Source organism: Eubalaena glacialis, chromosome 3 (genome assembly GCF_028564815.1).
Source record: "Eubalaena glacialis isolate mEubGla1 chromosome 3, mEubGla1.1.hap2.+ XY, whole genome shotgun sequence".
Taxonomy (NCBI): Eukaryota; Metazoa; Chordata; class Mammalia; order Artiodactyla; family Balaenidae; genus Eubalaena; species Eubalaena glacialis.
The window spans coordinates 194,473,287-194,487,196 of record NC_083718.1 but is presented as its reverse complement, the minus strand read 5'-3'; the positions used below and the strand labels follow the sequence as shown (position 1 = coordinate 194,487,196).

At 66.0% G+C, this 13,910-nt stretch overlaps 1 protein-coding gene across 7 annotated transcripts; it reads left to right on the top strand.

Annotated features, from left to right (window-relative positions):
- The first annotated feature begins 1,002 nt into the window (after positions 1-1,002).
- MIB2 (MIB E3 ubiquitin protein ligase 2) lies at positions 1,003-13,745 on the top strand. Of its 7 annotated transcripts, none has more exons than XM_061185145.1 (20): positions 1,003-1,328; positions 2,754-2,909; positions 6,643-6,899; positions 6,995-7,166; positions 8,340-8,446; positions 8,517-8,744; positions 8,904-9,046; positions 9,162-9,257; positions 10,276-10,380; positions 10,466-10,628; positions 10,711-10,844; positions 10,951-11,099; positions 11,184-11,340; positions 11,433-11,593; positions 11,696-11,822; positions 11,916-12,149; positions 12,572-12,750; positions 12,847-13,034; positions 13,180-13,245; positions 13,420-13,745. In XM_061185145.1, exons 3-20 carry the CDS (start codon positions 6,653-6,655, stop codon positions 13,656-13,658), a joined length of 2,895 nt encoding a protein of 964 aa, XP_061041128.1. In that variant the 5' UTR covers positions 1,003-1,328; positions 2,754-2,909; positions 6,643-6,652; the 3' UTR covers positions 13,659-13,745. The 7 variants fall into 7 exon arrangements, with proteins under 7 accessions (XP_061041128.1, XP_061041134.1, XP_061041131.1 ...); XM_061185151.1 differs by having other exon boundaries at positions 9,150-9,257; positions 13,372-13,458; XM_061185148.1 differs by having other exon boundaries at positions 1,004-1,328; positions 8,550-8,744.
- The last annotated feature ends 165 nt before the right edge of the window (positions 13,746-13,910 follow it).

Sequence of the window (13,910 nt, the reverse complement as noted above, 5' to 3'; positions counted from 1 at the left end):
ATTTTATACATATTAGTATATACATGTCAATCCCCATCTCCCAATTCATCCCACCACCACCCCCGCCACTTTCCCCCCCTTGGTGTCCATACGTTTGTTCTCTACATCTGTGTCTCTATTTCTGCCCTGCAAACCGGTTCATCTGTACCATTTTTCTAGGTTCCACATATATGCGTTAATATACGATATTTGTTTTTCTCTTTCTGACGTACTTCACTCTGTATGACAGTCTCTAGATCCATCCACGTCCCTACAAATGACCCAACCTCGCTCCTTTTTATGGCTGAGTAATATTCCATTGTATATATGTGCCACATCTTCTTTATCCATTCGTCTGTCCATGGGCATTTAGGTAGCTTCCATGACCTGGCTATTGTAAATAGTGCTGCAATGAACATTGGGGTGCATGTGTCTTTTTGAATTATGTGACTTTGATTTTAAGATAACTCAAGTCAAAAGGAGTTGGCTGTGACAACTTCTCATTTCTACGCCCTGGAGGCCCGGCCTAGCGGGTCTCCACGGCAACCGAACGCGTCTCCGAACCCAGCGGCGCCACGTAGCGCAGGGCAAGGGTGACGCACTTCCGCCTCAGGCCCCGCCCCTCCACAGCGGAGGCAAGGCCGCCTGGTTCGCGCATCCCGGGCCCGCGCGTGCGCAGTCTTCGGTAGCCCGGGCGGCTCGGGGTGGCAGTGTACCCGCGCCCTCCGGGCCGCGGCCCCGGGTGGTGAGAGGCCCTAGCGTCGCCACAGCCTGCAGTCCGCATCCCTCTGACGACGTGCGCACACGTTGTCAGACACGAGCCCATCCCCAGTCAGGCGACGCACAGCCGACCCGAACCCTTCCCAGGAAAGCAGAGCTGGAGACCCCCACCCTCCCAATCGGGGCGGGACTGGAGCCGTAGCTCACGCCCTCACCCCCGTTACGTCACGGCGCTGCCGGGCCTCCTGGGAGTTGTGGTTCGGGCCCGCCCCCGGCCACGGTCTCAGCGGGCTGCGGACTACAAGTCCCGGCAGGCCTCGCGGCGGCCCCAGAGCCCCGAGCGCCGGGGGCTTAGAGCGGCCTTGGCCGGTGGGCTCTGGTGCTGCGCTGTGCGGCGCGGCGGGGCGGCCTGGCTGGTTGGCTGGCTCTGAGTATCCTAGCTTGCGGGCCGGCCGCCGCACACACTGAGGCCGCAGTCGGCCGGCTGACAGACTCGGCTCTCCTTAGGCCCCCGGAGCCCCCGCGCGAAGCAGGCGGGACGCAAACTTCGGGGCAAGTGGAGGGGTAGACAAGGGCACCAGGGCCGGGGACTGGCAGCGGCGGGGGCCCGGGGCGGCTTCCCGAGGAAGGTGACGAATGACAGGGGCGGGGCGGACCCCAGGGAGTGAGGGGGGGGTCAGTTTCGGGGCGGGCGCCCTGCCCAGCCTGTCCAGCCCCGCCTCCCCGCAGGCCAGCTGCTCGAGTCCAAGGCTCAGCGCAGGGCCTTGCCGTTCACCAGCCCTCCGACCCCATCCCCGGCGGCCCCAGACCCCAGGGAGCCCTGCAGGGCAGGAGCCAGGCCCCTGGGGCAGCTCTGGGGTCGTGGTCGTGGGCCCGGGAATGAGCCTGTAGACAGCGGGCGTGTAGATTGTGCGTCTTGGCATCTCCCCGCCGCCGCAGGGTCGGATGGCACAGGGCTTGCGCTGAAGCTCAGCAAGGCTCGAGGCCAGCCCGCAGGTCTCCAGACATCAGGGCTGCAGCCCACCAGTCTCTGGGCGGGGGGGGGGGGGGGGGGGGCGGGGGGCGTCGGAACAGCTAGACAGGTGAGCTATTGAGGGGCTCGGATTCTGTCTGATGCTACGTCAGAGGGGCTTTGCTTGTTTTTGAGTGTGTCTCTGGGGTGGTGGGGTGGTAAATAATCCTGCCTCTCCCTCTGAGCTCAGAACCAATAGAGGCAATAAGCAAAGGTGCCAGACAGGGTCCTGGGGGGCCCAACGGGGCTGGGGATGAGGCAGCGTGAGAGTGGGAGCCCTGGCAAAGCTGGTCCTTCCTGGCAGGTGCCCTCGTCTTGCCTTCTCACTCTGGCCTGTTGCTGCAGGTGCAACAAGTATCTGAAGGTTGTGCCCCCGCCCAAGGTTGGCCCTGTGCAGTGGCTGGGTCATGACGCCGCGGTCTGCAGGGTGCCTGAGGGCTTCCATCTGGGTGGCCAAGATTTGGGTGATGACCTCCCTCTACTTCCTGCGGGCCTTCCCCCAGCTGGTGTGTTTGTACTGGGCCAAGTCGGGTCTCAGGGCTTCACCTGGCCTCTGAGGGGCCAGACTCCCTGGGCACCCAGGATGGCCACCTCTGCCTTAGCCAGAGCTGCCGCATGACCGGAGACTGTGATTCACCAAGTCTTGCCAGTTGACTGTGCCACACATGGTGTGGGTTTAAACAGCATCATCAGCCCAGCCGGAGGTGCCAGGGAAGGAGTGGCAGCCTCTGGTCGCGAGCAGTCAGCACGCAACTTTATTCTTCTCAATAAAGGCAGTTTGCCAACTTCCTAACTAAATGGGATTTCATCTTTGCAGCTTGTTGAAGTTTTTCCAATGAAATTGTCCAAATAGGGCAAACACCTTATTTCTATACTGTCCCAACATGTGCTTTAGAAATAGTTCTGCATTCCAAGAGCTGGAAGTTTCTTGTGAAAAGAGAAACTAGTAAACCAACAGAGCAGATCCAGGTGTCCACCTGTTTGGTTGAGATGGTAAATGCTAAAAGTGTAAAACTGCTTTTTAAAAACCATGTTTCCCCAGACTTGCTGGCTGGCTACCTGTTTGGTTTGCTGTGTTCTGCGTCGGCAATCGCTTCTAGTTTCCAACAGGAAATCTTGGTGTCTGAGCAAACCTGTGACCCGGGAAAGAGCAGCTAAGCATCCGGGATGTTGACGAGAGGCTGGTGTGTGCTGTAAGGTAAGTGCCGACTGCTCGCACCTGGAGCGCTTCAGGGTCATCGTAAACCCTCATAGTGACGGCCTCGGGGGGTTCCGGTGGCAGCCAGGGGTGGCCTGTGAGCTCTGAGGAAGACGTTAGAATACGGCATTTCTGGCAAAGGAAGAAAAAGGAAGAACTCTTTAGGTGAATTTCGCACTGAAACGGGGGTCCCCTTCCTCCCTAGCCCCTCAGGGTTTCTTCGCTGCCCCCCTGCTCCTGACCCCGGTCCATTCCCTGCTGGCCACCCCCTCCCCTCACACCTGGGTGGTGAGGTGGTGACCCCTGACACTGGGCAGGCTGGGGACCTGAGGTCACATGGAGCACGAGCGGCCATCTGCTGGGTCCTGGTGACAACAGCGACAAATACCAGGCACGTGGGGGGAGGAAAGTGGCAGAGAGGCCTGGAAAGCCACCTGGCCTGCTTCACCAGGGTCCTACTATGCTGTGCCCAAGCGCTGAGGTCCGGTAGCCAGGAGGGCAAGCAGGGAGGCGTCTCTGGGGGCCCTGCTCAGGCCCCAGGTCGGGCGACGCCAGGCTGGGCGCAGGTGCTGCGGCCGAGGGCCGGCCCCGGGCCCCCCAGGGATGGAGTGTGGAGGGGAGGTGAAGAGAGGCTCCCCAGGCTGTGGGCGCCACAGGGCGGGATGCTCCTCTCTTCTCACTGTCCTCCTCAAGGGCCACTGGTCTGCGTGGGAGGAACCCCGAGGCTCAGCGTGTTCATTTGGCTCTGTTCCCTGTGGGCCAGTGGGCTCCCGGGAGGGACATCCTTGGGGAGCAGGGAGGTTGCTGGCCAGCACTGGAGAACTGTCTGGCTGTGCTCAAAATAGGGGTGTGAAGGCAGCAGGTGCTGGTCAGAGGCGCTTCTCGTGACAGGCTGGACTTCCCTGGTGCCCTGGTGGAGCCACTGCTGGCTGGGAATTGGTCCTGTTTTCCCACAGGCCCTGCTGGGCATCCTCCACCCCCTGTTCGTTCTCTGCCCATTCCCCTGAGGGCAGAGCCAGGCACGGGGCACGCCTGCTATGCTGCTCAGGGTGTCCACTCCCCGCCCCCTGTCTTGGTGGAGATGGTTCTGCAGCCTGTGGCCAGTGGGTCTGTAGGCCGCCAGGAGGGTGGGTGTGACAGCTGGCCAGGCAGGCTGAGGGGCTGGGCTCACAGGCACAGGGCGTGCCACTGTGGCTGCAGAAGGACCACAGTGCCAGCTCGTGGGACTGGCGTCCTTTCCTGCCCCTTTCTCTCAGCGTAGGGCCAGTTTCTGGCCCTGCAGATGGCGTGCCCCTTGCTAGCAGGGGTCTCTCGTTGGGCCTGTCTCCCCACACTTGTTTGGGTCTGTGCTTGCCTGGAACGAGGTCCAGTCTGACTGGCTCTACAGGAGCGCCTGGGAAGGGCAAGAGGCAGCTCGACACTGCCCACGGGCCACGACCAACTCTGGAGGCTCCCGGCGGGGAGGAGGGCATGTGCGATCTGGCTGAGGTTGGCAGCCTGGCGTGACAGGGCCTGTGCCCTAAGGGGCAGCGCCACCACTAAGCCACCGGGCCACTGGCTCAGGCTGCGCTGCTCTGCCTGAGTCAGACATGCGTGGCAGCTGCTGACGGAGAGACACCAAGCAGGAGGCCGAGGCCACACGTGAACGGCCTGCCCTGCGAGGTGGTGGCCCACAGGCCCTCAGCCCTCGTCTGGGGCTCGCTGGCAGTGAAGAGCCACAGGCATTCTCGTGTGGCCTTCTTGCTGTGGCAGGAAGGACGGAGAAGCCCTGGTGCCCCATCTTCGCAGGGGCCAGAGACCACAGCGGGGAGGGTGGCTGGAGGGCGGCAGGAGATGGAGGCGGTGTGGCCCCGGGGGGAGCAGCCGGCCAGGTGAACGAGCAGCGAGTGGTTTCCCTGAGGAGATTGGCCGTCGGGTCGGGAAGGCACGTCCTTTTAGATCGTCCACCTGCGTCTGGAAGCCCTGGCGGTCCTGGGAGGGGTGAGGCAGGAGCAGTCACAGGCGCGTGCCCGGGAGGCGGGGGCACTTGCAGAAGCCGAGCTGGCTGAGCAGTCCATGCTGCTGAGGATCTGAGGGTCCTTCACTCGGACCCTGGGCTGGGCATAGACCAGGAGCCTCGTCCTGTGGGTAGCGCCCCTCCCCTGCACACCCTGTGCTGGCGCACACCTCGAGGTGGGGCTGGGCAGAGGGTGGCCATCAGATGACCTGTGGGCTCAGGCCTGGGATTCTGAGTTTTGGGCTGGTGGGGGCGGGGTCCAGGTGGAGGGGTGCCGTGTGGTTTTCCTTCCTTGTTGCTGGCTAAGCTCTGGGCTGGCCTGGTGGCCTGTGGCTTCACTGGGCCACTGGGCGCTAACAGGAGCCAGGTGCACCCCAGCCAGCCTCAGGGTCTCTCTCTGGCATTCCAGGAGCTCTGCAGTGAGACTGCTGGGTGCCCCAGGCTAGCGTCTCCCCAGCCTCGGGGTCCCGACGCTACCTGAGAGCCCGCTCCACTGCAGAGGCTCAGTCTCCAGAGATGGAGCGGCGACTGCCCCCTCCAGCCCTGGAGCCCTGAGCCCTCTCCCACATCAAGTCCTGTTGATTTAACATCTTAGGCGTTGTCCAAATCCATTCATGTCATAAAAAAAATTTATTGAGGAATCACATATACGGGGAGGCCCAGGTCATAAGTGATCCAAGTTAGCAAAGTGAACACGCGTATAATTGGCACCCAGATCAGGAAGTAGCATGTTCCCTCCGGGCCCAAGCCCCCCGTGACCGCTTCCGCCGCTGTCTCCCTGACTCTAGTGCCCTGGATTTGTCTGTCCCGTTTGTGAACTTTCTATTGGTGGAATCAGGCACGTGGCTTCTTTCCTTCAACATGCGTTTGTGAGCTTTGCTGTGTGTAGTGCAGTGGTTTGTGCTCGCTTGGGGGTAAATCACGTGTCACGACCCAGTTCACCCTTGAGCACTCGGGGCGGGCGCTGCTGTGAACAACGCCACCTCCGTCCGGGCCTGCCTGGGGTGGCCGGGCCACGCTTCTCTGGAGAAGGACCACGCAGCACTGCCCACTGGGCCGTGGGTGGCATCAGACCCTGTGTGTGTTAGCTGCTGGGGGCACCTGTTCCAGCGTTTTCCTGTATTCTCTTGGGTTGTCTGCTTTGTGCATGAGATCTGCAGGCCCTCCTTCCACACTCCAGGTACAGGGCCTTTGTGGCGTATGTGTTGCTGCCTCTCCAGGCTTAAGTGCCGTCCAGCTTCTCAGTTGGCTACACAAAGAAAGTCTGCTTTCTTCGGAAAGTTTTATTGTCTTACCTTTCATGTTGATGTGTGCAATCCTGGTGGCCCCCTGTACGCCAGCCACTCAGAACCGGATCTGCTAGTGCGGGCAGACCCTCCTCCCAGCCGGGTCTTGTCCCCTGGTTCCCTGGGGACCTGCAGTCCTGTCACCAGGATGGCCCCCACACTTCTGCTCCAGCTCCCCACAGCGGCTGGCAGGCCCTTTCCAAAGAGGTGTCCCACCCTCCCTCCAGGACGGGCCCACCTCTGCTTTTGCAGCTGGTCTCCCGTGCTGCTGGCGGGTGGCCACGTGGGCCCCCTTTGGTCCCTACTGCACAGGCCCCCCTCCAGCCCCAGGGCCTTCCCCGTGTTCCACCCCACCCCCGTTCCCATCCATCTCTCCCTGGCAGCCTTCTCAGAACTGGTGCAAGCCCGTGTGGCCTCCTCAATGTGGCCTGAGGGTGCCCTCTGCCCGCAGGTCTCGCACTATGGAGCCAGACCCCCAGGCGGGCGTGCAGGTGGGCATGCGCGTGGTGCGCGGCGTGGACTGGAAGTGGGGCCAGCAGGACGGCGGCGAGGGCGGCGTGGGCACGGTGGTGGAGCTCGGCCGCCACGGCAGCCCTTCGACCCCCGACCGCACGGTGGTCGTGCAGTGGGACCACGGCACCCGCACCAACTACCGCGCGGGCTACCAGGGCGCGCATGACCTGCTGCTCTACGACAACGCCCAGATCGGTGCGCGCGTGGGGCCCCGCGGGCGGGGCTGGAGGGGGCGGGGCCGGGCAGAGGGGCGGGGCCGCGCGGCGCCCCCTGACGCTGCCCGCACGCAGGCGTCCGCCACCCCAACATTATCTGCGACTGCTGCAAGAAGCACGGGCTGCGGGGCATGCGCTGGAAGTGCCGCGTCTGCTTCGACTACGATCTCTGCACGCAGTGCTACATGCAGAGCAAGCACGACCTGGGCCACGCCTTCGAGCGCTACGAGACGGCCCACTCGCGCCCGTGAGTCCCCCCGCCGCGCCGGGTGTGGGCGCGGCCCCCCTGCGTCCTCCCCGCTCGTGTCCAGGGCCTCGCAAGCGCACCTGTGACACCCGAGCAGCCTTGGTCCCGGAGGACTGGAGCTGCCTCCTGCTGGCCACTCCCCAGGGTACAGGTCGAGTCCTTCCTGAGCCATTTCCTCGAGGAGTGGCCAGGGTCGTGGTCACGCCGTGGGGCCTGGGCTTTGCCACCAGTCCCTATCCCTTGGAGAAGGCAACCGTGTCCACTGAGCAGGTCTGCGGAGGTGGGTGCTGTGGCTGGGGCCTTCTCCGGTGTCCTGGTCCCCTCCTAGAGCCAGGCTCTCCAGTGGTCCCCAAGTGCCGCCGTGGCCGGGGCGCTGAGGGTGGCCTGCCTGGGGCGTGCTGCCGGCGTCCGCACCTGTGGAGGTGCTGTTGGCCTGGCTGGCAGGCTCCTTTGCTGTGGTCGGAGGGGGACCAGGCTGGGGAGGAGTCCACTGGGCTGGGTGGGTGCCCAGAGGTGCACCCCTGTCCCCTGCACTGTTGCCCTCGCCTCCTTGACACCCCCCACACACGGAGGGGAGGGGCTCCTCGTCCCAGCCGCCCCCGGCCAGCGTGGCAGCCAGGATCCGCTGTCTGGGCGCCTCTGGCCAAGCCTGCCTTGCTCACTCCTCTGCTTCCCACGTGCTGAGCTCCCCTGGGCCAGGCCGTGCGCTGAGCTCTGGGGTCAGCTCTAACGGGAGGCAGCAGGTTTGGTGTGACCGTATGTAGAGGGAGTGTGGTGAGGGTGGGCCTGGGGCGCCCTTCTCGCCTGACATCATGAAAGGTCCCCCAGGGACTTTCCTGGCGGTCCGGTGGTTAGGACTCTGCACTCTCACTGCCGAGGGTGCAAGTTCAATCCCTGGTCGGGGAACTAAGATCCCACAAGCTGCCTGGCGTGGCCAAATTGGAAAAAAAAAAAAAAAAAAAGAAATAAGAACAGTCTCCTGGAGGGACCTGGGCCGCAGCCCCACTCTAGGCCCAGAGTGTGGAGGGCACTGACCTGTGGGCCTGGGAGCTGGCGGCGCCCCATCCTTTAGATTCCAGGGGTGGGGGTGGAGGAGCAAGGCCGGCAGAGCAGGGGGCCTGCTCCATCGCGTGGGTGTCCCTCATGGCCTGGGACCCACTCTCTCTCTCGTAGGGTCACGCTGAGTCCCCGCCAGGGCCTCCCAAGGATCCCGTTAAGGGGCATCTTCCAGGGAGCGAAGGTGGTTCGGGGCCCCGACTGGGAGTGGGGTTCGCAGGATGGTGAGTGGGGGGCCAGGGTGGGAAGGTGGGGGCTGGGCTGCCACCGGCTGTGGCTCATCCTCTGGCACAGGCTTAGTCTGCTGGTGGGGCCGCTGTCTCCCAGGAGGGGAAGGGAAGCCAGGCCGAGTGGTGGACATCCGTGGCTGGGATGTGGAGACGGGCCGGAGCGTGGCCAGCGTGACCTGGGCCGATGGCACTACCAACGTGTACCGCGTGGGCCACAAGGGCAAGGTGGACCTCAAGTGTGTGGGCGAGGCAGCCGGTGGCTTCTACTACAGGGAGCATCTCCCGAGGCTCGGTACGGGCGGGCCCCACTGACACCCACCCAGTTGCTCTCTGTCCTGGCTGAGCCTCAGCAGCAGCCCTGGGCCAGGGGTGACCTGTGAAGTCACTGAGGGGAGGGGAGGCGTGGGGGCGGAGGGACCCGCGTGAGCTGGGCCTGCCACCTCGCCCCCAGGCAAGCCCGCAGAGCTGCAGCGCAGGGTGAGTGCTGATGGCCAGCCCTTCCAGCATGGGGACAAGGTCAAGTGTCTGCTGGATGCGGACATCCTGAGGGACATGCAGGAAGGCCACGGCGGATGGAACCCCCGGATGGCCAAGGTGAGCCGCCCCACCTGCCGAGTCCCCGTGCCGCCCTTCCCCACATCCTCTGGATCCCCGCCCTCCTGCTCCACCTGGCCACAGCCTCCGTGACCCGCCGCAGTGTATCGGACAGATGGGCACCGTACACCGCATCACGGACCGTGGGGACGTGCGTGTGCAGTTCAGCCACAAGACCCGCTGGACCTTCCACCCTGGGGCGCTCACCAAGGTGCACGGGGGGCCGGGCTCAGCCCCTCTGCTCACTTCCGTGCCCCCTTTAACGTGCTGGCTTGGCCCTGGGAGTGCCTCCCTCGGGCCCTGAAGGAAGAGAGGAGGGCACGGTGGGGTCCAGAGGGGACTAGGTCCAGGGAGAGGGGACCCTGGTGTGAGGCACGGGGGTGGGGGCCGTGGGGAGCTGTTGGAAGCTGGGGCGGCAGGCCAGGCGCGAACATCTGTTCTGAGGGCCAGAGGGGCCTCTGCAGCCTCACAGGCAGGAGGTGGTGGGTTGGGCGTACTTTCTTAGGAGGACAGGGGGACGGGGTGGACCTTGGCCGGGGCTGGGGGCGGGGTGGGCGTGGTGAGAGCTGTCTGGGAAGCAGTATCCCTCGGATGAGGGATGGAGGGGGTGGGAGGCAGCGGCGTATCCAGTGATGGCACCTGGGCTGGGGCAGCGCCAGCACTCAGCTCTGGGACTGCTGGGGCACATCCGCCTTCAAGGGTGGGGGATGGTGGGGTTATAGGACAGGTGGCTTGTAGAGTGAGCTCTGTCTGTACCCACGAGGGCAAGGGCGAGGAGGGAGCTGCTAGGAAAGGTTTGGGGGTGGGGGAGGAGCAGCCCTGATCCCCTCCGTGCTGTTCCAGCCTGGCCCCCGGTCATCCTGTGGGCCCCCCTCCCCCGAGCCAGGCTAGTCTGGTCTTGGCTGTGCTGTCCGCTCTCCCGTCAGTGTGCAGGGACAGGCCCACCCTGGCCTGCACACCCCCCCAGCTGGCTTCTGTCCCGTCTGGATGCTGATGTCCGCTGCCTCTCTGGCTGTCACCCGCATGGCTCTGAGGCTAGGCCACCAAGGGCTGCCCTGGTCACCTGTCGCCTTTATCGGGCCAGATCCTCTGGTTGTGCTTTCGGGCAGGGGCTGGGGTCCTGTCCCGGCCAGCCTGTCCTCTGGAGCTGGATGGGGGCGGCTTCCTGCTCTACGACCCCAGGCAGCCACACCTGCCCGGGGCCCCTCACATGCTTCTCTGTCACTCAGCACAACTCCTGCTCGGTGGGTGAAGTTGTGCGGGTCATTGACGACCTCGACACGGTGAAGCGGCTGCAGGCCGGGCATGGCGAGTGGACAGATGACATGGCCCCCGTGAGTCCCTCACCCCTACCCCCCCACCCCCAGCTCCCTCGCCCCTGGGAGGCCCACCTGAGACCCCCCCCCTCTCCCCACCCAGGCTCTGGGCCACATCGGGAGAGTACTGAAGGTTTTCGGAGATGGGAACCTGGGTGTGCTGGTCAACGGTAAGCTGTGGACCTTCAGCCCCTCCTGCCTGGTGGCCTACCGGCCTGAGGAGGACGCCAACCTGGACGTGGCCGAGCGCGCCCGGGAGAACAAAAGTGAGGGCGTCCAGCGCGGGCGGCTGGGGGGGGGGCGGGGCCGCCCCTGGCCACCACCGAACCTCAGCCCTGCCCTCCCCAGGCTCCCTGGGTGTCGTCCTGGACAAGCTTCGAGCCCAGAAGAGTGACCTGGAGCACCCGGGGAGGCTGGTGGTGGAGGTGGCCCTGGGCAACGTGGCCCGGGCTCTGGACCTACTGCGGCGGCACCCGGAGCAGGCGAGCTCCTGAGACCAGCCCCCGCCACCCCCCACCCCTGCCCCGGCCCCACCAGCCCCAGCGGGAGGGGCCTGGGCCGGGGGCTAACCCTCTGCCCTCCTGGCAGGTGGACACCAAGAACCATGGCAGGACCGCCCTGCAGGTGGCTGCCTACCTAGGCCAGGTGGAGCTGGTGCGGCTGCTGCTGCAGGCTCGGGCGGGCGTGGACCTGCCGGACGACGAGGGCAGCACGGCGCTGCACTACGCAGCGCTGGGGTGAGGCCTGGCTGGGGCGCGGGGGGCCGGGCCCGCAGGTCCAGCCAGTGGGCACAGCGCCCCTCCTGCTTCCTCTCCCGCCAGGAACCAGCCCGAGGCTGCCCGGGTGCTCCTGAGCTCGGGTTGCGGGGCCAACACTCTTAACGGCACCCGGAGCTCGGCGCTGCACGTGGCCGTGCAGAGGGGCTTCCTGGAGGTGGTGAGGGTCCTCTGTGAGTGCGGCTGTGACGTCAACCTGCCCGTGAGTGCTGGGTCCCCTGGCCTTATCCCTGGGGTCAAGGAGGCAGTGGCCAAGACCTGTTTGGCAGGTGACCACTGGCCCACCACCGGCAGGACGCCCATGCTGACACGCCCCTGCACTGTGCCATCTCGGCGGGCACTGGCGCCAGCGGCATCGTGGAGGTCCTCACCGAGGTGCCGGGCATCGACGTCACTGCCACCAACAGCCAAGGCTTCACCCTGCTGCACCATGCATCCCTCAAAGGCCACACACTGTGAGTTTGGGGTGGACGCATAGCCAGCAGCCAGCTCCTGCTGTGCTGCTGGGCCACTCTGGGGTCGCCCCTGACCCCAGACGCGTCTCCCTGCTCCCCCAGAGCCGTCAGAAGGATTCTGGCGCGGGCCCGGCAGCTGGTGGACGCCAAGAAGGAGGATGGGTTCACAGCGCTGCACCTGGCCGCCCTGAACGACCACAGGGAGGTGGCCCAGGTTCTCATCCGAGAGGTGTGGACGCAGGGTCCTGGGCGGGCCCGGGGTCCGGGGTATCAGGGCCCACCGGGGTCCCTGGGCTGAGCCTGTGCCACCCCCGCCCCCCAGGGCCATTGTGACGTGAACGTTCGCACCCGCAAGCTCCAGTCCCCGCTGCACCTGGCTGTGCGGCAGGCCCACGTGGGGCTGGTGCCGCTGCTGGTGGACGCTGGCTGCAGCGTCAACGCCGAGGACGAAGAGGGGGACACAGCTCTGCATGTGGCACTGCAGCGTCACCAGCTGCTGCCCCTGGCGACTGATGGGGCCGGGGGGGACCCAGGGGCCTTGCAGCTGCTGTCAAGGGTGAGGAAGCGTGACTCTGGGTGCTTGAGAGGTGGGCCGTGGCACCTGGCTGCAGACCCCTGTGTCCTCTGCCCATCTCCACCTTCGGGGACAGCCCTGACCAGGCCCTCTCAGGGTGGGACAGCCCGGGCTGCAGTGGTTTGCAGGAGGTGTCTTCTGCGACCCCAGTCACCGCTGTGTGGTCAGTGTTCCTGAGAGTCTGTGCTTCAGACCAGCCTGGGAAAGGGGGCGGGGCGCCGTGTGGGCGGGGGTCGTGTGTCAGGACCCGGCCCCTCTGCCGGCCGGGGCCTTTACCCGCCTGCCTCCGGCGGCTCCGGGGGTCTCGGGTGGGGCCCAGGCCTCTGAAGCCCGGTGCCAGACAGGCTTCCTCCAGGCCAGCGTTCCCAGGCGCCTGCCCTCACGGCGTCTGTCCTGCCACCCAGCTACAGGCCTCGGGCCTTCCGGGCAGCGCGGAGCTGACGGCTGGCGCGGCAGTCGCCTGCTTCTTGGCGCTGGAGGGCGCCGACCTGAGCTACGCCAACCACCGCGGCCGGAGCCCGCTGGACCTGGCAGCTGAGGGCCGCCTGCTCAAAGCCCTGCAGGGCTGTGCCCAGCGCTTCCGGTGAGCGGGCGGGGCCGGGGGCCGGGTGAGGGCCCGCCCCCGCCCCCGCCCCCGCCCGCAGCCCTGGGCCCTTTCAAGCCCTCTCTGCCCACGCAGGGAGCGGCAGGCTGGCGGTGGCGGGGGCGCGGCCCAGGGCCCAAGGCTGGCGCTCAGTGCCCCCAACACTGTGACCAACCTGCACGTCGCCGCGCCGTCCGGGCCCGAGGCCGCCGAGTGCCTGGTGTGCTCGGAGCTGGCGCTGTTGGTTCTGTTCTCGCCTTGCCAGCACCGCACGGTGTGTGAGGGTGAGTGCAGGGGGCAGGGGCAGGGGGCGGGGGCAGGGGCGGGGCAGGGGCAGGGGCGGGGGCAGGTGCGGGGCAGGGGCAGGGGCGGGGCGGGGGCGCGGAGACCGGGTTGGGGGGCCTCGCTCAGCCGTGCGCTCCCCCGCAGAGTGCGCCCGCAGGATGAAGAAGTGCATCAGGTGCCAGGCGATCATAGGCAAGAAGCTGCGCCCAGGTGGGGCTCGGCGCCCACCCCGCCCCCCACCCCACCCCCCCGGTGTGGGCCGTTGCACCTCGCCCCGCGGTTCACGGCTCCGTCCCCTGTCGTGGCTCACGCTCCTACCCGCGGTTCTCCCCCAAGCCCCGGGTCTCCACAGCCCCTGCCTCTGACCGGGACCCCTTCCCGCAGACGGCACGGAGGTGGTCAGCGCCGCCCCCGCCCCCGGCCCACCGCGGCAGCTGGTGGAGGAGCTGCAGAGCCGCTACCGGCAGATGGAGGAGCGTATCACCTGCCCCATCTGCATCGACAGCCACATCCGCCTCGTGTTCCAGTGCGGTCACGGCGCCTGCGCGCCCTGCGGCGCTGCGCTCAGCGCCTGCCCCATCTGCCGCCAGCCCATCCGCGACCGCATCCAGATCTTCGTGTAGATCGCGTCCCCTGCCTCGTTCCGGGGCCACGCCCCGCGACCTCCCTCGCAAGCCCTTATTCTGTATTTTATAAAAAGATTAACGGACTTTGCGCCTGGTTGCCTGCCTGGGGCGGGGCCGTGGGTCCCCCACCCCGGACCATCCCGACCTGGCCCCCTTCCGCCGTTGGCCCAGCGCTGGGCTCTGCGCTTCGGCCAGAGGCCCCGCCTGGCCCCTCCCGACCTGCGTGTCCTGCTCTTCTTCCCAGGACTC

Bases quoted from the DNA above. Each gene is read 5' to 3' on its own strand.
- MIB2 (XM_061185144.1), top strand. From the start codon at position 6,653: ATGGAGCCAGACCCCCAGGCGGGCGTGCAGGTGGGCATGCGCGTGGTG. The intron at 8,745-8,903 runs GTACGGGCGGGC...CCTCGCCCCCAG, and splicing joins GGAGCATCTCCCGAGGCTCG to GCAAGCCCGCAGAGCTGCAG. The intron at 10,381-10,465 runs GTGAGTCCCTCA...CTCCCCACCCAG, and splicing joins GGACAGATGACATGGCCCCC to GCTCTGGGCCACATCGGGAG.